Genomic DNA, 24415 nt, shown 5'->3' on the forward strand with positions numbered 1-24415 from the left:
TCGTCCTCATCTTCTCCTCGTAACCCTTGTGCTATCCTTGGCACTTTAACATTTGGAGTTGGGTCATCTAGACCCACTGGACAGTAAGCTGAACTTTTTTTCTTCAATGATTTGTGATCCTTACTGGTGTCCATGGATTACATGAAATCTTTCCACCTTTATCCACCTTTGTCATGGTAGGGAGAACACGTCAATGCAAGGGTGTGGTCATCTAAGATAGCACAAGGGTCAATCATAAGAAAAATTCCCATCACCACCTTTTCTTTCAACATCTTGTCCACTTTCCTACCAGCCCCTCCTTTCATCTGCCGTCATTCCTGCATTTCCTCTAAAACCTCATTTGGTGAAGCGTGTGTCCTCTCCTGCTGTTTTCTTAACTGCTGCTGCAGTCATCGCCTCAAAGACCCGGGAGAGCGACTTTGCCCTCGTGGCCAAGAATGTCTCCCAGCAGCTGGCTGACTACAACAGCATGCTGATAAAGTCCCTGCAGAACAAGAGCTGAGCTGGAGCCAGCTGTCTCCACGTCATTCTTCATGTTTCATTTCTTCAAGCAGGAAACATCTGACTTAGGAATGTTTTGTGTTGTCCATGCAGTCACTGCTTTATTTCAAATTGATAACAAATATATTCTTAATTTTTCAACTAAATTTCTTATTTGAGGCATATTTTAACAAAATAACTAGAACTCAAGTTCACTTCCTGTTTTTATATTTATTGCTTTTAATTACAGGGAGAAAAAAATCATTTGCATAAAATCCAACTTACTCTAGAAATATATTCAGCCTTTTTCCAGTACATGGGCATCAAACTACAGTAAACATTACAGCTGAGGATTGCAGCAGCGCCCCCTTTATGCGCGTGTACACTACAGCATTTTACACACAATCACAACTTGACGGCTTGTTCGGAACGCCACCTTCCTCCACCCGTCCAGTTCCAGACCTTGATTGTTAAGTCTCCACTCAGAAAAAAAGCAAATGTGATGGAACAGAAAAGAGTTTCAGAATAAAAGTATCTTCATGGTAAAGAAGCATTTGATGCACATCAAAATAAGACACAGAAAGATGGTGGAAACTGAGGCAAATGAACATTCTACTTTTTGTCCGATCATCACCACAGACTCTAAATGTTTTTACTGCAAATATGACATATTGGAACTTTCTGACTGGAGGCCAATAACAGCTGCTCTAGTTGTGAAACTTTCTCTTCTCACATTTTGCAGACTCTAAAAAGCTGCTTGATTACCTCATCAAGCCTGTAACCCTTATGCTATCCTAGGCACTTTAACATTGGGAGTTGGGTCATCTAAACCCACTAGACAGTGCGCTGAACCTTTTTTCTTCAATGATTTGTGAACCTCACTGGTGTCCATGGATTACATGAAATCTTTCCACCTTTATCCACCTTTGTCATGGTAGGGGGAACACGTCAATGTAAGGGTGGGGTCATCTAAGATAGCACAAGGGTTAAACTGTCAGGTTTATGAATTCATTACAGCAGATGAAATATTTCAAAATAAATGTCACTGAAGGGTTCCTTCAAACTAAACAGTTTATTTTTTTTTGTTACAAGACATGTTTTCTTAAAAATCACACACAAATACACCACTTCCTCCCACTCAGGAAATTTAACTCTAATCAAGTGTTGTATTTTCAAGTTTATCTAGATATAGATATCAAATAAATCTCTCATTCCAAGCAGGTCCAGAAAACTTAAAAAAAGGAAGGGGATTTCTGTCAGTGTGCTTAAAATATTTGACTGTGATGGGATTTTTGCTGCTACGGCATGTGGCGCCGTCCTGCAGGCAGAACCATCTACACAGGCCATTGCTGCTGCTTCAGTTACCATAAAACCAAAAAACTGAAATGTTTAGTTTTATAACATTGCTGGAGAAATCATCCAAGAGAAAAAAGGGGCGCAATTCCTTCAAGATAAACCATTTCCTTCTAAAAAATTCCTCCACCACAAACATGGATTTGAAGGATGAGCAGGTAAGTGTAGTTATCTTCATTTGTAGCTTAATTTAAATCACTTTCACTCTAATATATTACACATAAAAAACTGGCTGCACTAAAGGATATCAAAAACAAACAGCAGTTTGCTTTTATTCAGCAAAAAGGAAAAGATAATGCTGTTACAGTTCATGCTATGCTTTAGTGCATTCATCGAGATTTAAAAAAAATAATAATAATTCCAGAGCAGCAATCACCTTCCAAACATTCTGTATGAGTGGCAAACAATGCTCGAGACTTTAGTTAAAATTCCTCACGAGAAGGTGTACATTCATTTCAGTAATATCGAGAAAAGAAAAAAAAAACACTGTTTTGCTTCCATTAGTCTTTTTGATTTTTGAAAACACCTGTACAAGACGATAAAATCCAAAACAATAATCATGAGGAGAAAGGATAAATAGGCTCCTTTTGAAATAAGTGTATTAAGAACATTCGAACTGACACTAGAGTCTCATGTAAAAACCAAAATACTCTTAACTTTCTAATAATTAATAATTTAATGTGTTCCAACCCTCAGTGCAAAAATATCAAAAAGCTGGAGGGGAGGGGGAGTAGGCTTCACATGAATGACATGTTTCGAGTCATCTCCATGGAAACGAGACAGTTGTCAGGCACATGTCAGGTTTGTCCATTGAGCCCTTGTAGGTCACTCTGCTGGAGGACAGGACAGCTGCCTCAGGGAGCCACTCCCGCGCAGTACCTGTGGAGGGGGGAGGGGGGGGGGGGCAGAACTCTTCATTTTTCCGTTTAGTCAGCATTGTCAAGAGCTTCTGAAACGTGGGAGCCCGCGTACTTGAGCCGGAAACCACCTGCAATACATACGCAGCTGAGTTTAGGATGTGACCAATGACATGACAGAGAAATGAAAAGGTATCTTTTCTAATAAAGAAAAATCTGATAGTTTATGACGCTAAAAAACTAATGATCAGCGTTATTTAAAAACTGGACTTTATTTTGAAAACAGAAAAGGAGCTCCACCTTGCTGGCTGGAGTCCATGGAAGGCTGGTTGCAGTCCTGAGCGTAGTGGCCGCTCACACCGCAGTTGAAGCAGGAAATGCTGCCGTTCTTCTTGTTGACTCCGCCTCCTGCAAGAGCAGCCAGGGGCAGCATCCCCAGAGGACTCGGGTAAATGTGCTGGTAGACTCTCTGGCAGAAGGACGCTGCTGGAGCCAGCTGTTGTTGGATATTGTAGTTGGCAGCAGCAGCTGCGGCAGATGCCACCGCCGCCACCTGGCTGCCTATCATGTCTGAGTGGCTGTGAGATTGAAGGTAGGGAGACGCAGGGGGTGGAGCCGTGGCAAAAAACGGCGGCAGGGTGGCGGCACCGTTGGCCTGGTGGGAAGGGGGGGGCTGGGTGAGGTAGCTGTTGCTGCACAGGTTGGTGAGCTGGAAGAGAGATGGATGAACGCTGAAGACGTGGCGCGTCGCCATCTGGTGGCTAGGAAAGTAGAAAGGAGCCTGGCAGCCGGAGGCGGCGCTCACGCTGCTGCCGCCGCGACTGCCGCAGTTGTTGTGGCAGCCGCATGTTCCACAGCCTGCGGGCTGCTGCTGCTGGGGGGGCAGTGGTTGGCTTTGCTGGAGGGTTAGGGGGCTTCCAGTGGTGGTGGGGGCGGTGCTGCTGCTGTGGGAGGAACAGTCACTCTGTGTGGAGCTGTGAACGAGGGAGGGGCTGTGGCTGCGGGCAGGGCCCGGGCTCTGAGTGAGGGCAGGTCCGGAGGAGGCCACTCCCGGCACCATGGGGGCTCCAACGGAGGGCAGAACAGAGCTGGGTACCAGGGGGATGCTGTAAGAAGAAGGCATGCCAGAGGGCAGGGTTGGGCCGTGCCCTCTGGCATGGACGGGGGAGCTGTCCACGTGTGGCAGAGCAGCCAGTCCTGGGCTGACGTTGACCGGGTCCTGGCAGGACAGCAGGGGGGAGGAGTAGGAGGTAGGCCCAGGGGACATGACTCTCATGGCTCTGACGGGAGGCGGGTGTGAGGCTGCGGGACTGGACTCTGGCGCTCCCTCAGGACAGCAGGGGCTTTGAGGCAGGGCTGTTTTGAACCTCTGGACCAGGGGGTGCACCCCCAGATTGGCTGGAGGGTGGAGCCCAAACGGTGAGATTCCGAAGGGGAGCACCACCTCCCTCTTCTCGGGGTCTCCGACTGCACCTGGGGCTTGGACAGCTGGAGGTGCTAAAGACATCTGCACCATCATTGCCTCAAGGGCCTTTCCGTCAGGAACGAGGCTCTGAGCTGGGGGAGAGACCACTGGGATTGGTGAGTCAGCGGCTCCATTGGGAAGAACACAGGACACAGGGTTTATGAAGGACAGGGGGGGGAACTCGCCGTCGGTCTCAGAGCAGAGGGTCTGCATCTGAGGCTTCAGGTTGTTGGAAGACAGACAGTGGACCCCGTCCACCACAGCCGGATCTGTGAAGTACACAGCGGCAGCGCCACCCTTTCCGCCGTCATCCGAATGGCTGTCTGTGTCTGAGAAAAAGAAGCGATGGAGTCAGCGCTTCAGTTTGGCTCAGTGCAGCTTGTTTGTGTCTACGCTTCACCTTTGTTGTTATCGTCCTCGCTGTCCAGGCTCTCTGTGCCGCGGTGCTGGGGGCTGGACGGTGAGCTGTAGCTCTCTGACGACGTGTCGCCGCAGGTGTCAGGAACAGACACGCCCCCTGAAAGAAGGCATTGAAAATATTAGGGCTGAAACGATTCCTCGAGTTACTCGATTACAAAAATTCCTCGAGGCAAAATCTCTGCCTCGAAGCCTCGTTAAATTCCAATGACGCGCACTATACGCGCGGCGCAGGGATTTGATTGTGTCACATGGACCGTTTATTCACACGGACCTTTTGAATTTAGTTGGCGCGATGGCAGAGAATAGATCTATAAAAAAACGGCAGAAATTGTCTTAAGTGTGGGATCATTACACACTTAATAAAGAAGAGAACAAAGTGCAGTGTCTCTACTGCAAAATAGAGCTGGCATACCCGCGTGTGCCGCCGGCAGCGAGCGAGGGGCGGCGTCAGCCGCTCCGCGCCCCCTCCGCGGCGACCAGCGCGGGCCGCGGAGGGGACGCCGAGCGGGCGCCAAGAGGCAGGGTCTGGGACAGGCGGTAGCTCGCCTTTTGGCGGACCGCGAGGCTTCTTTAAGCATTGCAAAAATAACAAAAGCATTATTTTTACACGAAATATAAACAATGATAATGATCAAATATGTTTTTCTGATTATTTTATTTTTAATGGCCTTCCATTTTGGTGTTGTGCCACCCTTTCAAAGTCTTCTGCCCCCCCCATACAAAATGTTCTAGCTCCGCTACTTCTCAAGACCAACTTAAAAACACCAAAAGTAACATTTGCATCAGAGCGAATCTTTAAAATCAAATGCTTGTTCATTTTACAACCACATCATTTTTGTTATGCAAGATTTGTTTTGGTTGTTCAAAAACACACACAAATCGTTTTATCAGATTAACAACTTAAAAACACCAAAAGTAACATTTGCATCAGAGCGAATCTTTAATCTTAATCGATTAATCGATCGATTAAGTGCTAGATTAATCGATTACAAAAAGAATCGATAGCTGCAGCCCTAAAAAATATTTGATGTTTTGATTCCAAGAAACACATTTTCTGAACCCAAGTGTATCAAGTGATAATACAATCCTCCATGTCCTTCCCTTCATTCAGTCAACCCGTAAGCTCACCTTTTCTCTGAGGTGACCGTGCTGCTGCAAGGTTACCAACGGTAACCAAGACGCCTCCTTTGCCCTTTGATCCGCCCTTTTCCCTGCAGAAATGGTGTAAAAGACACAACATTAACAACATAGCGGTGTAGCAGAAGGAGCCAACTCCTTATAACAGCACAAACCTGTCTGCAGGCTGGACTCTGCTCTTCATCTTGGAGACGGCGTGGCTCCTCTTCTCTGATTCACGATACTGTAAAGGTTCAGAATTGAGAGTGGGTGCCAAGAACCAGAGAAAAACTCTACTCCTCGTGATTGGAGATAGGCAGCAAACAAGTAAAGTTTACTGAATTTAGGATGCTAAAGCCGCACACCTTTCCAAGCCTAACTAGGAGATGGCGCTCCATCAGCTCACGCTGATAACAGCGTCACACAGATCAAAACACACCAGAGGTTCTACAATCATGAACTGGTCTTTATGGAACTGATCCATGGTGAGGAGGATTCTATTCTTCACAGCTCTCCATCAACTAAAGTTTTTTTAGGATTTATCCTTTTCAACAAAGATGACATATCTGTGATAACAAACAGCAGAAAACTCCTGCACAGCGTTTGTTCAAACTACTTGAACAAACGCATTCACAGCAGGATCTACAGGAATACATTTGCCTAGTGATGCGTCGGCATAAGTGTTGAGCTCATAAAGTGGAACTCGCGTCTGTCCGCAGGAAAAGTCACGTGACCAATAAGCCGCTGTGTCGGTGCGTCTCAGAGGAGCCAAACAAGCAACTGCATCTACCAGCAGTGGTGCAGACCATATTGAATTTTAACCATAAATAACTGCTGTAATAAACTTTAAAATTTAAATAAATTTTTTCTCCAGCTTTGAAAGGCTGTGTCATACACCCACTACGTACATTTTGCGCATATTGCACGGAAGAAAGCTGGTCATATGTAAATACTGTATACGAAGAAAAATAGAGAACATATTCATGGGAAAAATACTAATCACGAATGAACAACGTCAAAAATCACCACACAAAGAACACGTAAATCAAGATAGAACAGGAACCGCGTTTGATTATTGTGTTGTTTATATGCAATTCACTAGTGAGTCGTGCATCAATTACATGATATGTGCTCCGTATGCGTGAAAAGTCAATTAGACATCCTTCAAAATGGTCGTGGAAAGACACAAGTTTGTGTATGCATTTCGCAAAAATCCCGCACAATCGCATACATGTTTACGTAATATTTGCTTATAAACTATGTAAAATATGCATAATGTGCATAATTCTCAACTGAACAAAAACAATGGCTGTGTAACACGGCCTTAATAAGCGCGTCAAGAAAACACAATGAATGAACGCAGGCAGTGTTGAGTTAGGTTCAGCTTTTGATGGAGTCTAAAACTTTTCATACTCATGTTGGTCATGTTACTAAAGAAACAAAATGAGACATATTTGTGAAAATCTTATCCCTACTGCCTTCACCTGCTCCTTCTCATGGCTCCCCCTGGGTGAACAGTTCTTCTTCCTCCACTCTGCTGGACCATTAACCTCCACAGCATGGCCCCCCCTCCGAGTGTCCACTTGGGAACCTTTGGCATTGAGAAAGCTGCTGGACAGATCATCATATGGAAATCAGAGGCAGAGTTTGTGTTTTCTTCTTTACATTAACAGACGTGCTGATGCTCACAGAGGACAAGGACTCCTGGATCCGGTTTTTTTCTTGTGTCCCTGAACGTAAGGCTCTGAGGAGGAAAGTAAACACTAATTAGATCTACATTAATCAGAGTTATCTGCAGCAGATAACTCCTGGGAAGAAAAGAAAAATATGTTTTTGATTTTGTTAAATTTTATTTAGGGCAGAAAGTTGATCTTATATATTAAAAAAGCTTAGAGAATTAACCAGCAGATGGCCGGAAGAATCCACTAACACTGAGAAGAGAATGTAGCTTAACTTGAGTTTTTCTCTATGCAAATCGTTGAGAATCATGAGCTAAATAAAAAAGAAAATGATGTTTAAAATGTTGGGATATAGAAGCTATGCTGGGTGGGCTGCAGGCTCCCCTGCTGATGCCGCAACAAAAATTATTCATTTACGTCTTTGTTTTCCTCGTAAAACTGTTGGGGTCTCATTTTGGTTGCCAGTTTTGTTGCACCGCTAATGTTAGCTTGGGAGTGGGAGACCCTGCAATCTCGTGGGAAAGAGTCCCATCCACAACTCAGGAGTGAATTTATTAATGAACTTCTCCAGGTCCACAGAAACAATGTCCTAGAAAACTACAACTTTTTGGGCTAAAAACGGCATCATCATAGTTAAAATACCCTGTGGACACTTTGACAAAAGACAAAAAGAGGATCAGGGTGGGACCATAATAACTCCGTGACCAGCTCGTCTGCTGCTTCCAGTTCAGCATCATTCAGCATCACAAGACCTCCTAAATCACTCTTTCATTTCTGTCTGCTCTCTTTCTCTCAGGTAACCAGAAATGAGGTTGCAGAGCTCACCTTCCTCCTGACTGGAGGCGTCTGAGCAGTCTTGGTGGTATGCGTTATTTGGCTGGCAGTGGCCTGTTGGAAACAAGAATTGAAAATGAATCAAATTAAATTAAAAAATAAAGGAAATTTGATGACATACCCCTAAAGAAGTGCTTCTCAAATAGTGGGGCGGGCGCAATGCGATGCCAGGCGCAGTAGTGCTTGGAAAATAAATCTAGTCCACTATTGGTTCTTATCTGTCCTATCACAGAGGTTTTTTTTGTTTTGTTTTTTACTTTATTGTTCAGAACAAATAGAACAAATATGTATGACAAGAACAATAGTCATAACAACGAGAATGCCAGGGGTTGGTGCATGTATTACAAAAAGAAATATTACAGAAACAAATTACTATGCATTGAAAATGTTCAAAGACAGTTTTTAAAAATATGCATGGCCTTTTTGTTTAAGCTATTAGAGAGTGTGCGAATAAGATTCGAGTTCTTTGATTATTACAGGGGAAAACATCCTGAAACTGTGAATTACCGTCCCCTGCAGCTGCAGCTGCGTGTTCCCATCTCCTGTCACACGCGCGGCTGCATGTGAGAACGAAAGGGGAGGGGTGGTGGGCTCAGTCTGCCAGGTGAAGCGGGGCACGCAGGGCACTGCAAACCCTGCCTGGATTATGCAACACCATCGTGTGCCTTTAGATTCCTCAGCTCATGCTAATAATGTCATTCTTTATGAACTATTGTAGACATTTTGATGATGTGTCTTTATTTTCCATAAATGTATTCTTTGTCTGCCGGTGGTTTAGTTGGGGTCAGTATTTGACATAAAGACAGCCGGTAATGCAGGAAAAAAGCTGCACTTTATGAGATCATAAATAAAAAATCCATTGTTTAGAAAAAAAAATCAGAACAATGTTTTTTACCTATTTGTTCAGACTAAAAAATATTAATGTTTGAGATCAATTTACATTTAATATTTAGCAATTTAATTATTTTTCTCAGCATCAAATGGTTCAGTTGGTCAAAATTTTTCTAGTTTAAATAATGAATGAAATATTTTTTTATTTAGACTTCAACAGGGTTTCTGTGGCTAAATAAAGTTAATATTTGTTGTTATATTGCTTTTTTGTTATTGTTAGAAGATACAATTTTAGGTATACTTACACAATTTTATAGAAAATACTCATTAGGTTCCAGTGTTGGTTAATGTAATCAATTTTCTGGTAAGATAAAGCATTTTCATTTGACCGTAACAGTATTTGATTTACATGGCAATACTTTGTGTAACCAGATGCTTCAATATTTAGTAAATTTTTGTTTTTAATATTTAAAGACTTTTTTAAATGTCCATCATAAGAGGCAGTTGATATTAGATGTATAGAAGAAATAAAGATGTAAGTAGTGACATCTGAGTAGGTTTCGCTGCTGTTGAATATTGGTATCGAAGGATAACTAAAAATTGGGGAGGACAACCAAATATTACTTGCCAGGTTGTCTGGAGGACAACCATTTTTTCCCCTTATTTCTAACGCTGTTGTAGATTGAGGATGTGAATGTGCTAATACCGAGCGCATGTGTAAGAAAGAGCAGGGAGCTGCAGCCGAAGGAGGGAGTGAGAGCACGGGGGTGGAAGCATCATGCTCTGGGGGTGTTTTTCTGCACAGGGGACAGGACGACTGCACTGTATTGAGGAGAGGATGAACGGGGCTCTGTATTGTGAGATATTGGGCAAAAACCTCCTTACCTCAGTCAGAGCGCTGAAGAGGGGTCGTGGCTGGGTCTTTCAGCATGACAATGACCTCAAGCACACAGCCAAGAAAACCAAGGAGTGGCTCCGTTAGAAGCATATCAAGGTTCTGGAGTGGCCTAGCCAGTCTCCAGACCGAAATCCAATAGAGAATCTTTGGAGGGAGCTGAAACTCCGTGTTGCTCAGCGACAGCCCCGAACCCCGACAGATCTAGAGAAGATCTGTATGGAGGACTGGGCCAAAATCCCTGCTGCAGTGTGTAGGTTGTTAACAAAGGCTTCTGTACCAAATGTTAAAGTTGTTTATCTCAAGTGATCAAATACTTATTTGTCACAGTAATATACAAAATAAATTGTTTAAAAAAAAAATCGTACAACGTGATTTCTGAATGTTTCTTCAGATTCTGTCTCTCACAGTGGAAATGCACCTATAATGAAAATTGATGTCCCGCCGCATTAACCACAGAGGGTAAAAAAAAAGCAAGAATAAAATCAGGGGACGTCTTTTATTATTGACTTAATAAAAATAAGAAAAATGTTATAAAGTTCAGGAGGCCCGAGCAAACTGCCTCCCCATCCAGTAGCGGGTCTGTCTGCCGCTAACTCGCCTCCTGCGAACCGGCATAGTGATCGGGACCGCTCCAGCTCCATCGGCCCTGCGACAGACTGTCCAGAGCGTACCTGCCTTCAGGGATTTGGTTTAGATGGGTACCAGACCTTTGCGCACCAACCACTACTCAGCTCAGCTGAGCTGTAGAGGTCTTCCGATAGACATAAAACATGGCTTTTTAAGATATTTAGGTTGTGAGATTTTGGTTAAAAACGTCATAATCAAAATTAGAATCAAATTAAAACACCACTGGGAAAAAGTATCCATTCGGAATTGGGAAATGTTATTAGTGAAAAGGACTTTTTTAAGGATCAACAACTTTTGGTGACATTTATTAACAGCATCAAGTGATAAGTAAATATGTTTTGACCTCTGCAGCAGATCAATATAAGAATATGGAGCTGTATACTCACATATGGAACAAGTAGGTTTAGAAGAGTGAGCTGAGTCACAGGTGAAGAAGCTGCAGACCTTCCTGGTCTGTTTAAAGAGCGGAGGAGCCGACAGAAACCGTTCCCTGCAGGAGGACAGAGGGGGCGGCAGAAACCACATGGATCAACACTTCTGCTGTTCTACATCACATCAAGACCACCTGAGACCAACATTTACACATAAAAACAGTTTTTTAAAGCACTGAAGTTGTTGCTGAGCTACTAAAGTATTCTAAAATATTTCTGGAGTTTAAGTCAACAGAACAGGGATTATTCAGTTGTGATCCAAACATGTCAACAGAAGAAATTCTGTTCTTTCCACTCAAAACTGTTTTTTAATCAATAATAGGAGTTTGGAGCCTTCTGTAGACTCTTTCCTATAGCAATCACACATATTAAACCACATTGACCATTATTGTTGTTTTTTTAATAATTGAAATCCATATTGCTACAGAGGGTTTCCTTTCCTTTAGCTAGTTTACTTTAGCAGATTTTTCCGTTCATGTGCTGTCATCTGAGCAGCCATGAACAGTTTCTACATGCTTTCAGTCAAGTCCAACTGATGCAATTCCGAAACTATTCCAAAATCTATCCTTAAAGTCCCACTCCAATTACCTTTTGATCCATTTTAAAAGCTTCCCAATGTTTTTTTTAATTATGGTTCAAAAACTATGTCATACTAGGGCATAGTTTCCACAGAGCAGCAGGAGTTAATCATAAATTTACCTTTTGGTTGTGGGCATTACTGTTTGCACTGAGTAAGCCTGCCCCCCATTTCCTGTCACCCATAACTAGGAACTCCCTGTTTACATGGTCTCCCACTAGCTTACAGCCCTTTACACCCCCAAGCTAACATTAGCAGTGCAACAAAAATGGCAGCAATATTGAAGTTAGGGGTTGTGACGATCACCGCACTTTTTTTTTTCAAAGTTCTGCATATGGTGCGTGATTGGAACTATAATAAACACATTCATCTTTGCTGATAATTTACTTTTTCTGCTAGTCCTGTGTTCAGACTTCAAGGGCTTCTGGGGGAAATCTTTTATTAGTGTTCTCTTTCACTCCCTGCGCCGTGCCTCTCACTCCCTCTTGCACTGTGCACGCTCCGTCTTCTTACACACACCCGCGCGGTTTCAGCAGCACATACACATCCTCATTCTACAACAGAAGTTTCAGTCTCGCGAGGAAATACGACAAATTTATTGCGTTCTAATTATTAATTTCCAATGTATTCATTTCCATTACAGGCTGTGCGCACTCGCAAGCGTCCGCCGGAAGATTTTATGTTTGGGGGGGTTCGCAAGAGTCCAGACATCGCGACTCTTGCTGCTTCATCACAGCGGTGATCAAAACTCCCAGACAGACAGTGTTTGTTCTGGGGGAAACCTTTAATTACTGTTCTCCTTCACTCCATTACACCAAACATGAACGCGCACTGTTAGTGGGAGTGAATATCACTACATGTTTTGTTTGGGAACTATTTTGTGCAGCGCAAAGTCACGTGTCTGTATAAACAAAGGCGGAGCCTCCTGCCCCGCGTTCTTCATGGGTAGTGGCTTAATGGCTACTGGAAAGGTGAAAGTGTCTGCAGTCTCATTTATTACTGGGTAATATATAATATTCTGAGAAGATGTCTGTACCAGAGAGCACAGGTGAAGGTTCGTGTGCAGCTCGAGAGCGGTCCGCTGCAGAAGAATCAACATGCACGCCTTCCTCCTACACACGCAGCGCGCTGACACACATACACGTGGTCACCTCTATAGTTAGTTCATTAGTTAGATAGGTAGTAGTTAGTTGTTACTGTTATTTGTTAATAAAGAATATTGTGTTGTAATTATTGTATTTATTTGCTACGCGGCCGCAGGGGGATTTTGTGTTTGCCGGGGGGGTGGGGATGGGGGGGGTCGCACACAGAGACCCGCTGCTGGATGGGGACCCAGCCTTCTCAGGCCTCTTGAACTTTATGATATTTTTATTATTGTTGAGGCAAAAACAAAAAGGGTCCCCTGATTTTATTGTTGTTTTTTCACCCTCTCTGGTTACTGCGGGAAACTAAGCAAGCCTTAAAAGTCGCTCAGAGAGAGAACACAAATGCAGAGAACACATTAGGATATATAACTTTAAGTTTGATTTTAAATATATGCAGCCAACAACAAAATCCAGCCTTGGACGCACTTAAATATGGCAATGTGCCATCTTTTCTTCCCCAGCACCTGAGCTTGTGCAAGCTGGAGGGGGTAAATCAGAATTGTGACATCACAACAGCCCATTAATTCAAACCGAGTGTCTTTGCGACAGTTTGACTGACAGCGATTTAAAAGGAAAATTACTCAGAAATGCAAAAATGAAATAATTTATTACATTTGGTCTCTTCATAAAAACAATGACATGTTCAAATAAAAAAACAAAAAAAAACTATTTTCATAGTTAAAGGGGACTTTAAAGGGGACTTTAAACAAAAATTACAAATGACAAAATATATTTAACAAAAACTATTTTACTTTGACATATCATTTGGGAACTACAAGCAGTTAAATTGTTTGTAAAACAATGCTGCAGGTGTTTAGTTATGGCGTTTCATTGATGCCATAAAGAGAAATAGCGTAAAGACACCTGAGCAGGTGTATTCAGGAACTGAGTGAGTGAACCTTCCAACCACGCAGGCACAATTCTAACCGAGCGACCCCGCATTTTAAAACTGCACCCCTGCAATCATAACTGAGCTGTGATCTACCGCGGTCGCTTCCTCTCTACGCCCTCACCAGGATTTGCGCGCAGTGTTAAGGGGGCGTTTTGTCACTTGGGGGCGGAAACCTTTCTGGTTGATCTGATTGGCCAAAATTTGCATGTCAAGTCTGGCAAGGCAGCAGCGACTTTCTTTTTGGGGATTTAATAGAAAAAAAAAACAGTAGCTGTAATATGGATTAAAACGGTAACAAATGCAGTGATTTTCACAACTTGTAGCACAAAAAACCCGCCGAACTTTCTTACCTTGGTCTTGGGTCATTGGTCAACCTTTTAATCCAGGTTACATCCGCCGTTTTTTTTTTCTTTTAAAGCCTCTACAAACAGGGGTGGCGAACAGGTTTGACACAAAGAGCCGACATTTTTAACTGTGAGAGTTAAAGACCCACAAACACGCAATTAAAGCCAAATTATTTCCCATAACACACTACTCTCCTAGTTTCAGTTTTTTTTTTTTTTTTTTTACGTTAACACACACTGGTAAAACATGCATGCAGGTGTGTGTTTTAAAAAGGCAGCAATCGCAAAAATTGAGTTGGTTGAGATTTATTTTTTCAGTCATCAATCAGCATCCAAATATCCATCAAAGTCCTCACGTTCTGCATCTGAAATGAATAGCTGGGCTAGATTTCAATCATGCCAGCTTCCCTTTCGTCATTGTCAGAGTTCGTCTCGTTGCAGTGCTGCTCCAGAGATCAGTGCAGGCAGACGCGTCAGCCCCAGCTTTAGTTCTACAGTCCAAAAGTGTGGCATAGTTCGCTCGTGCGAGACTTTGCTTGAAAAAACCAAATAAGATATTTTATAACACCACCAAACTTATTAAAACTCAGCAACTCTGCTGGAGGGGGTGGTGGTGAAGGCCAATCTGTAGCGAGACTGAAGGAGAACAGGTAGTTGGTGTTCAATTTAGTTTTAATATGCCTCTTCCCCTCAGTATGATCTGTTTTATTATATATTTTATATTTATTTGAATGTTTTGTAATGGATGTAGCCTAATTTTAATCAATTGGTATTTTAAATTATTTTAATTGATCACTCAACTACAAAAACCCATCAGGACACATGTCCCATAATGCTTTGTTTTGTAGTCATAAGGGCAGCTTTCAGTCAGTGCAGTCCTAAATTTCCAGCTGCGTTTGGTAGGTTGGGGTCTTGCTCCCGCCCCTTTCTCCTGATATTTTTGTGATGATTGACAGGTGATGTTGGAGCAAAAACAAAAACATACATCACACAACAGGTGATCTGCGCAGCGTTGAGTTCACCTGGGTGATCTCAAACACGCTTATTGTCCATCTTGATGGAAATTCAAACATGAATTTCCATCAGTTTTTGAGCATCTCTCTGGTCTCTGGTATCTGTATCGATTGTTCTGATCTCCAGTGAACAGCGCCCGTTCTTTTACAGTTTACCTTCTTCTGTCAGTTTACCTTATTGTTGCATCTTCAAAAGTGCAGAATAAAATGTGACACTGAATTTGAAAAAGCAAAGTGTAATTTCTGAATATGTTATTAAAGTATTTATTAGTAATACAGTGGAAATGAGTAGATTTGGTTTGCATGTTGATTTACGGGATCCGCCCCTAAATTTTCTGGTTGTGCCCCTAAAATTTTCAGTTGGGGGCCAAAGTTAGTCTGGAGCCCTGATCTGGGTTACTTAAAGGGAACTGTACATAAAGCGGACCAAAAACTAGTAAAAGCTCTTCTTGTGGCAGCAACAAACTAACAAACTCTACGTACCTCTTTATATTGAGTTTTTCTTTTCTTTTGTTTTTCATTCAATATATACTGTTTCAATGCTTCTAACTTTGTTCAAGTGTTTAAAAATAATAAAAAGATATTTACAAAAAAAAAAAAAAGGAGCGGAGGATGGACAGCTTTTCATTGTCATCTGCTGGAAGCTCCTGCGCTCGAGTCGATCTTCCAAGCAGCCTTGCCTTGTTTCCGCAGAAACTCAGCTGCTGCTGCGTCTTCTTGTCTTGTCAGAGTTTGTTTGCCAGCGACCTCACTTGCGAACCATGGATTCATTATTTTAAATTCTCTGGCAGCTGAGGTTTGGTAAAGTTAGAAAGATCTTCACAGATTCGGACTTCCGGCCTCAATAACTCTTCTGATAAATGTTCAAATGTGTCAGCAAGTATCTTAATCTTTTTGTATTAACACAGAGAGTGAAGTACAAATGCATTTTCTAAAGAAAAAAGATCACTGTTTTTCCTTTTAATCAGAATTGTTCATTTCAAGCTGTGAATGCAGACATGCAGCGATCCGGCTGCCACAAGGGACCGAACTGCAGCTGCTTGATTCCCATTTTACTCCGCGTAGCTGATAGCTTTCAGTTTAAACTGTGCTTCATAATCGTGTCTGTTTGCATTTCCAGGGTTTCCAAAGTTGTTCTGCATTATGCACATATCTGCACCTTTGCACTGTGTGTGTGTGGAGGGGGGGGGGGGGGGGGGTTTCTTTCACGTCCTCACCTCTCCCTGTACCGTTCTCACGCTGTTCTCTTCTAGGTCCTCTATACCGAAGTCACACAACAAAACAATAGGGCCGCTTCGTACATTTTGGAGAAAATGTAAGACTTTTATGTTCGCCTTACGGTTGTGAAAGTTCTGTATATAGAAAATATAACAAAAGGCAGAGAGCAGCCGCCTGTTAGCCCCCCCTGCTCTGAAAAATGAAAGTCCCGCCTGCTGCCTTGCCGAATTTGACAAATTTTGACCAATCAGATCAACCAAAAAGGTTTCCGCCCCCAAGTGACAAACACATCCCTGAACACCACCCCCCAAGTAACAAAAACGCCCCCTTAACACTGCACGCAAATCCTGGTGAGGCCGCAAAGGGGAAGTGACCGCGGAAGATCACAGCTCAGTTAGGATTGCAGGGGTGCCGTTTTAAAATGCGGGGTCGCTCAGTTAGAATTGCACCTGCGAGGTTGGAAGGTTCACTCACTCAGTTCCTGAATACACCTGCTCAGTTGTCTATACGCCCTTTCACTTTATGGCGGCAATGAAACGCCATATTTAGTGAGCTGCAGCAAGCTTGAACATCTCGTAGAGAGAAACACTTCTCACACTTGACAGAGAGTCTCTGTTTCAGGTTTTAAAACAAATTTGTTGTACTTCCACTTTTGGTAGCAACAGTCTTCAAACAGATTTTCCAGCTTGCAATTTGTTGCTCCAAGTTTGAAAGTCACAAAACTGAACCAGTTCAATAGAACTGAGGAAACCATTCCTGTTTTGGGAACAAGCTCCTCTTTGCTAGGAGCCATGAGAAGCTCAAGTGTAAATAGTTTTAAAATAAATTAAAATCCAGATGTTACCAAATTTATCAGTAAAACTGATTAATCGCACCGCCCTACAAATAAGCTCTGTCCAGTCCTATTTTTTTATCATCTTTATTTGAACTAGTGATAACGCAAGTATGAGTGTGAAGTCATAATGATAAGAGCCTGAAAATATTGTGTTATTTTGAAATACCCAAATGTACAGAGTAGGTTTATGAAGCCCTTTGAGTTTGTAAACAGGGAGATAACCAGAGGGTGGAGTCACCAGAAAACAGGCCGATAGGTTTCACTTTCCTGAGTTTCCTTTCCGCCTAAATGAAAGTCCTGCTGATACAGGTACCGGAAATTCACCAAAGCAGTTTCTTAGGTAGCTCCGAATAACAGTGTCAGGCCTTCGGACACTTCAGCCATTACTGCCATTAAGTTTAAATATTTGATGTTTTTTTTTTGTCAATAAGCTTGTTGACTAATTGTTGACTTATTCACTAAGCTAATAATAAGCATAAGCTGCCTCCATTCCCCTTTCAAATCCTATTTTTAAAGTCCTGTGTATACTTATATTTTTTTCATTTTATGGAAATTTTGATTTGAAATAAATCTTTTATCTTGTAATAGATCGTTTTTATGAGTTTTTTATGTTTGTAACCCATAAAAAAATTCCATTTAAGGTGATTTACTATTATATTTGTTCAAAAAACTCTTCCTTTCTGAATGCTTCAGAGAGGCCGACAAAAGCCTTCAGTTATTATCCACTGAACTGTGCTGCAGCACAGAATAGGAATGTACTAAATATAGGAAACGGGTCTGAACTGGAGAAGTCAGAATAACAGAATGAAGTGACCACAGAAACCGCAGTTCATCTAAAGAGAAGACACTCCTCGTTCTGAGAGTCGCCGGGGAAAGCAGAAGCCAGAACAGGGCTCCAGACTGCGAGCAATTGGTCGCATTTTGCGACCAAAATTTGAGAGTGTGCGACTGAATTTTACATCCAGACGCACATGCGCGACCAGTTTGTTAGTATGATCTGTGTTATTATATAATTTATGATTATTTTAATGTTTTGTGATGTATGTAGCCTTTTGTAATGAATTGGTATTTTAAATTATTTTAATTAATCACTCCACTACAAAAACCATCAGGACACATGTCCCATAATGCATTGTTTTGTAGTCTGTAGGGCAGCTTTCAGTCAGTTCAGTTTCCAGCTGTTTCCGGGTAGGTTTGCCCCTAGGTAGCTGAAAATAAAAGACACTAAACCTTGATGGAGTTTACCATTCAACATTAAGTAGACCTGCATCTGGTATGGGTGAGAAGGTGTGAGCCTACCTGAGGTTTTTCTCCACCTCCCTGCTCTCATACTGGTCCCCTTGGTTCAGAAGTATCAGAATACTCTTCTCAAAAGACTCTGTGGTCTGATCCTTTGGAAGCTGCAAAGTGACAAGAAAGTCAGACCAATGTTTGTATAAACACTCTGTGGTAGATCATCCACTTCCTGTTCATGGATGAAGTCAGGACATCATCGAAACTGACAAATGAAATGATACTTGACTTGAAAAAATGATCAGATAAAAACAGAAACCTTAAGAAGGAAGTTCTCGAGTTCATGGTGGGTTTTGGTCACACGACTTGAGGAGGAGTCAGACCACTTCACCTGAAACACAGCAGAGGACGGTTTTCATCAGCACGAGATAGTAGAACACCCAGAAAAGAATTGCATGCAGTTTATTAAGATAATGTGAAAGGAAATTACATTCTGTATCTGCACAGATGCGATGTTTCTCGGATCCATTTGTAAAAGTTCTTCTCTAATGTGAGAGTCAGGGTTCATGGCTAGTGTTTGGAAATTAATGTGATCAGATAGTATACTTGTGTTTCCTACCATAACAGTGCCTTAAGACAAAGCCTTCTCAAAGCATCACCAACATAGGAGTGGGTCTTTAAACATTACTGACCACTGACATAACATTTTTCGCGTCCGATTAACTCACCTCAAAGTTGTATTCCTTGTCGGCTCCGGTCCGAGAGACACTACTGAGCACAATCCCTTCAATATGCACTGCTGTAAGAGCAAATAAGAATTCTAGTTTAACAATCATTCATCCATGAGAAGTTGACTGAAATGTTTTTATGGAGGACTTAAATTCCATGATTTGTTTCCAGGGGTCTTAAAACAGGACTAGACAACTCTAACCAACAAGAAAAATAACTTTTCTGTTCACCTTCTCTTTGTGTTGCCCACCGGCTGGGCCGTCGGTTCTGACAAGCAACGTGGGAGGCTGTACACTCTCCTAGACCCGGCACGGAGGAGGGCATGTATTCCTCCTGCTGACCCACCAGCTCCTGGAGATCACAACCACAATTACTAAGAGTTAGTTCATAAATTATTTCAGTAAATTATTTAATATCAGTAAATACTTTTTCTACATTTAGGTTTAAATGTTTGTAAAAATGGCAGAATGCTTCTTATCTTTGTCACTTCAAATGAAAACTTAAGGTTGCAAATAATAGCTTGTTGTTGCGATATGACTTGCAGTACATGAACAAAACTTAAAACAAAAAACAACTAATACCTTGTTTCCATTTTTCTGCAACAGTTTTTTAAATAAATGTCAACATAGCTTAAGTTATCCTCCAGACCCACGTCTACACGGAGGGCAGACATTTAACATAAAAAGGCCCCATTTGATTGGTCAGCAACATGAATGGGTCCATCTGATTGGTCAATTGAGTATAAGGCCTGGTTTGATTCATTAAGCTTTCATGAGATTGTCTTAACATGCGTGTAAGGATTTACGGTACCATTTATGGTACCGTAAATTTAATTTATACCATTTGCGTAGCGCAGAAGATGATATCTCAATGACGATAATTTTCACCTATAATGTGCAGGCCTGCACAGTGACACAAAAAAACCCTACAGGGATCTGTTTTTCTACTGAATCCAAGACTGAATTACAAGCACATCAATTAAAACATGAAGAATTTAAGCAATGTAAGAAAAAAACATAAAAACTACAAAAAATACACTCATCCAGCAGCAAACTAAAGAAAACAAAATGGTGTTGGCTAATTAAGGGCGCCACATTTGGACATGACCAGGTTTTGATCCCAATAACCACACCAGAAATACACAAGGGAGTGTCTTAATTACTAGAAAAAAGGTTCATTTTGAACATGCCATCTATAAAAAGGGCAAAAACTCACTAACTACCAACAATCCCCGACAGGCTTACAGTTTAGCTGTCAATAATTTCGGCAAATACCTTTAAAAGAGTAAAAAGTATTTTGAGATGGTACATGCCAAGCTCATATTTACAGTGACCAAATGCAGAAAAAAATTGACCGTCAAACTAAAGTAGCCAATTCTTCTAAATAGTAAACAAGAATTACGAAATAAATCAAACTACTGCATCCAAAATTCATTTAAATATTTAATTGAATATTATTTTCCCTATATTGCTCTTCCATCCATTCCTCCATTGTGACTCTTTGGCTTTGAAAAAAAGGACACCATTTGAATAAAATTTAGGGTTTGTAGTTGTGGTTAGTTTCATTTTTAGTTTATTAAGATTTGTCCTTTGTGTTTGGATTTTTAACATGTCAGACAACATAGCAAGATGATGGTAAAAGCTTCATCTATCTATACTGATAGAAACATTTGACTTGGCTTTTGGTGCCTTTTTAATTCACGTAAATCTGCTGCAGCAGGGGGATCTTATGACACAGTGTGGGTTTTATTTTAAATGGAACTTGCATCTGCGTCACAAGTAAAATATGTCAAAGTTGTTATTTGTAGAACTATATATCCCTTTTGTAATGCAATTATTGTAAACATAAAGTATAACTCTGATTCCCTTTAGGCCACGTTCACACTGCATGGCTTAATGCTCAATTCCGATTTTTTGAATAAATTAGATTTTTTTGCAAGGCCGTTCACATTTCCAGTTAAATGCGAACTTTTGTGATCTCCTGTGTGACTGTGAAATTACCCAGAAGTGACCCGCATGCCCTGAAGAGTACTCAACGGTGAATGACGTCACACGTTTTTTGCGGAAGTGGCTAACGTTAACAATGAATGTCAAGAACAGTGCTGTCAACAGCAGAGCTCTTTTTGCATTATACTTTCACAAAGGAGCCAGCACAAATACAATCTTCTCATTTTAAGAAGGCATTGGAGCTAGGAATGTGTATGTGCTGGAGCCACGCACATGTCTATAAGAGATAGGAGAGAGAGCGTGCAGCGACAGGAGGGAGTGAGAGGGGGCAGCGGAGGTGTGTTGGGGGAGGGCATTCATGTGGTGTGTTACGGAGGAAGGAGAACGATAACTAAAGAAGGCTTGCCCCAGAAGAAGTGCTATTGACTCTTTATTAACCCGCTCTGGAGAATCTGAGGGTCCGAACGGGGAAGTGAACCCCGAAGAAGGATCCGCCTTCAGCCCTGGAGAAGGTCTCCCTCTCGCTTCTGACTAAGGTTGGAAAGGGAAAATAAAAGTCATCGCGGGAAAAGTTGAACACCACGCTCGGCCTTTGTGCTGGAATTTTTTTTTAAAAACTGCCCAGTTGCGATAACAGCCCTCGAGTTTGGCCTGAATAGAGCTGTCACCCCAAATGTGAATCAAATCTGTGACCTCGCTTCCCTTCCACTGACTGGTCTCAGCAGCATCGTCCGTTGATGTTTATGTTCTCGTTCCTGCCTACTTCAACGCAGAATTATGACGTTTGTTGCGTATCAACGGGTTGGATACATGTGGCCTGGCCGTTCAGACAGAGGTTGCATTTCAAAAGATCGGATATGTATCGGATTCAGGACCACATACCCAAGTGGCCTGGGTCACATTTCAAAAGATCGGATCTGTGTCGTTCAGACTGTCATGAAAAGATCAGATACAGGGGCAAAAAAAATCGGAATTGGGTCGTTTCAGCCTGCAGTGTGAACGTAGTCTAAGAAGAACAGCACCGGCTCTGCAATGTGTATTTATTATGTATTTATGTTGTATTTATCTGCCACATCTTAAAGTACATTCCATGAAAATATTGTCCTACATTAAAGTGGTCCGTGCGTCGCCAGCTCATTAGCATCAGAATCATAGTTTAGGTAGCGTCTAACAATGGCTGCATCTCCAAATCAACACTATTATTGTACTTGCTAGTTGCTTCTGTAAGTCCTGCGAAAAAAGAAAAAAAAATATCGGAATTGGGTCGTTTCAGCCTGCAGTGTGAACGTAGCCTTAGATCTATTTTTAAAAGCTTTCCCAGTGGTTTTTATAATTATAATTATGCCAACTTTAGGTTAAATAAAAAAACTGTCGTTGTCTAGGACATGGTTTCTGCAATTTCACATCGGCGTTGTGGACATACGACAGAGTTTAAGGGTCACCAAAAGAAAAAGTAAAATTACGAGATTTAAAGCATCACCCACGAAGTGGGTCCTTCGTAAATTTACGAAATAAAAACTCTTAAATTTCTGACTTACGATCTCGTAGTTTAAAAAAAATTGTTGCCCTAGAACTCCGTCCCTTTGTTTATACTGTCCTGCTAGTTGACAGCCCCTCACAACCCAAACAAGCAAAATCTGAGCCATCCAGCCGTACAGTTTAGAGCCAGATGCCAGCCTGGACGTGAAAAATGAGGATGTATATCCATCAAATATATTTTACATGTGAATGCATCAGAATGGAGTGGAGCAGGTAGCTGGTAGTCCGCCGACTGTAGTTTGTAGTAACAACTACAAGCGTATTTCATACAAGTGAGTAACCCTACTTTAGCTAGCAAAATCTATTTGTAGATATGATTCAAATCACACAGAAGAAACATTTGCATTTTTTACTTCTGAAATTGTGAAAACAGACTTTTTGTAGACCTGTCTGAAACCTTCAAAATGAACACATGCACCCGTGACCGTGAGCCATTCCAGCCTTTGGCTTTAGCTCCTACTAGCTTGTTCCAGGTTAGCATGCTCTGCTAGAATTAGCTGCTAGCTGCTTCTACTTTTAGGAACGTTTCCAATTTCAAATCCTTAGAAAAATTCCTTAAGTTTTGATAGGACATAAAAATAGATACGTACTATATAGTTATGCATTGGTTAAAAAAAAAACATTCTTTGTCCGATGACCACCTAACGATAACACGTTGAGGTATCCGTGTCTAACAGAAAATCTGAAAAATGTTGCTGCTTTTAGTACCGTGGTCGCCGTCTGGGCGTTTATTCTGAGCTGCCTCTGCCGTCTCTCCTCCTCCAGCAGCAGCTCGGTTTTCTCCAGCAGCCCGCGGACAACTTCCTTTTGGTGGAAATGGAAGGCTGGGTGAAGCGAGGCCATGGTAAAAAGCAGCGCCAGCTGCTCCAGAGCCTCCGCCGTGGTGTCGCTAGCGGAAAGCTCGCAGGGCTCCTTCTCTGGCTCACGATACGGAGGGTAGAAAGTCTGCGGGAGAGGGTCCCTGAACGGAGGGAGGGAATAGTCATAGTTTCTGTAGAACAACGCCAGGTCTACATTGTTCAGTACCCGGGAGAGTATTCCAGCACACTCCCTGTTGTCAGAGCCAAGTAGCGAGAGGAAGACCAAGAGTTTGGACCGCACCACTGGGTCCAACGCATTTGTCAGCATCCCCACCTCGCTCAGGGTGTTCGCTCGACACTCATGATCTCTTAAAACGTGGTAGTCCTTCCTCGCAAGATCCTCTAAATAGGATCCCAGAAAACGGAGTTCCAAGGGTTGACACATATGTAACAGCCCGCACATGAACTCGATCCGCTTAGCGGGGTTTGAATGTAGGCCGAACCACTCGAAAACGGTCTCTTTGTCCAGTTGTGTTGCGTGTTTACGGGGTCCAGGTGGCTGTTGTAGCCTCTCGAAGATCAAGGAAGATGTCGCCGTGGGAGCAAGTCGGGGCTTCGACGGATCTAAAGAGTCGTCAGGCGTCTTGTCGCCCCTTTCCTCGCCCGTTCTCATCTGTAGCTTCATCTTCAGCATTATCAGCGTTGCAAAATAGTCTTTAAAGTGTAAACGACGGGCAAATATGCATTATTAACAACTAGCACCGATTCGCAATACTGAAAACAAACGCACCTGCAAGTCCTTTTTACTGTGTTTTTTCAGTTAACTAATAATCTGACGCGGATAAGCTAATGATGTCTTTTTTTCGCAAGTTACCGTCTTCTTCTGCTGAGAGAGTGCGGCGAATGTCTTATGCCTGTCGCCACCTGGCGGCTGTTGATGGAACTACTGGGCGAGACCGGCAGATAGAGAACGGTTCAGGACTAGTTTTATGGAGTTATTTCAGTCTCAATAATCAGAAATGCACACAACCGGTTTTACAAATACACACGCTCCGATTCACAAATGTCATTTTATGCAAACGCGAAAAATAAATTCGGAAATACACACCCTGTGTTTCACAAACACACACATTGTGTTTCACAAATGCACACT

General features: G+C 42.2%; 2 protein-coding genes across 5 annotated transcripts in view; one reads left to right on the forward strand and one right to left on the reverse strand.

The window, feature by feature from the left end:
- ift74 (intraflagellar transport 74) overlaps positions 1-2317 on the forward strand; it is a 32377-nt gene extending 30060 nt beyond the window's left edge. For all 3 annotated transcript variants that reach the window (XM_023950305.1, XM_023950307.1, XM_023950306.1), the window contains exon 20: positions 390-2317. In XM_023950305.1, the coding sequence (XP_023806073.1) occupies positions 390-502 (113 nt within the window). In that variant the 3' untranslated portion in view covers positions 503-2317. The remainder of the gene's footprint in view (positions 1-389) is intronic.
- zcchc2 (zinc finger CCHC-type containing 2) lies at positions 692-24172 on the reverse strand. Of its 2 annotated transcripts, none has more exons than XM_023950304.1 (14): positions 23171-24172; positions 19208-19328; positions 18977-19047; positions 18568-18639; positions 18315-18415; positions 10947-11050; positions 8196-8258; positions 7381-7435; positions 7176-7299; positions 5868-5935; positions 5704-5786; positions 4556-4672; positions 2991-4484; positions 692-2821 (listed from the first exon to the last, which is right to left on the reverse strand). In XM_023950304.1, the coding sequence occupies exons 1-14, from the start codon at positions 23954-23956 to the stop codon at positions 2760-2762; spliced, it is 3321 nt and encodes a 1106-aa protein (XP_023806072.1). In that variant the 5' UTR covers positions 23957-24172; the 3' UTR covers positions 692-2759. The 2 variants fall into 2 exon arrangements, with proteins under 2 accessions (XP_023806072.1, XP_023806071.1); XM_023950303.1 differs by having other exon boundaries at positions 7176-7302.
- Positions 24173-24415: the final 243 nt, after the last annotated feature.

Source organism: Oryzias latipes, chromosome 20, assembly GCF_002234675.1.
Source record: "Oryzias latipes chromosome 20, ASM223467v1".
NCBI lineage: Eukaryota > Metazoa > Chordata > Actinopteri > Beloniformes > Adrianichthyidae > Oryzias > Oryzias latipes.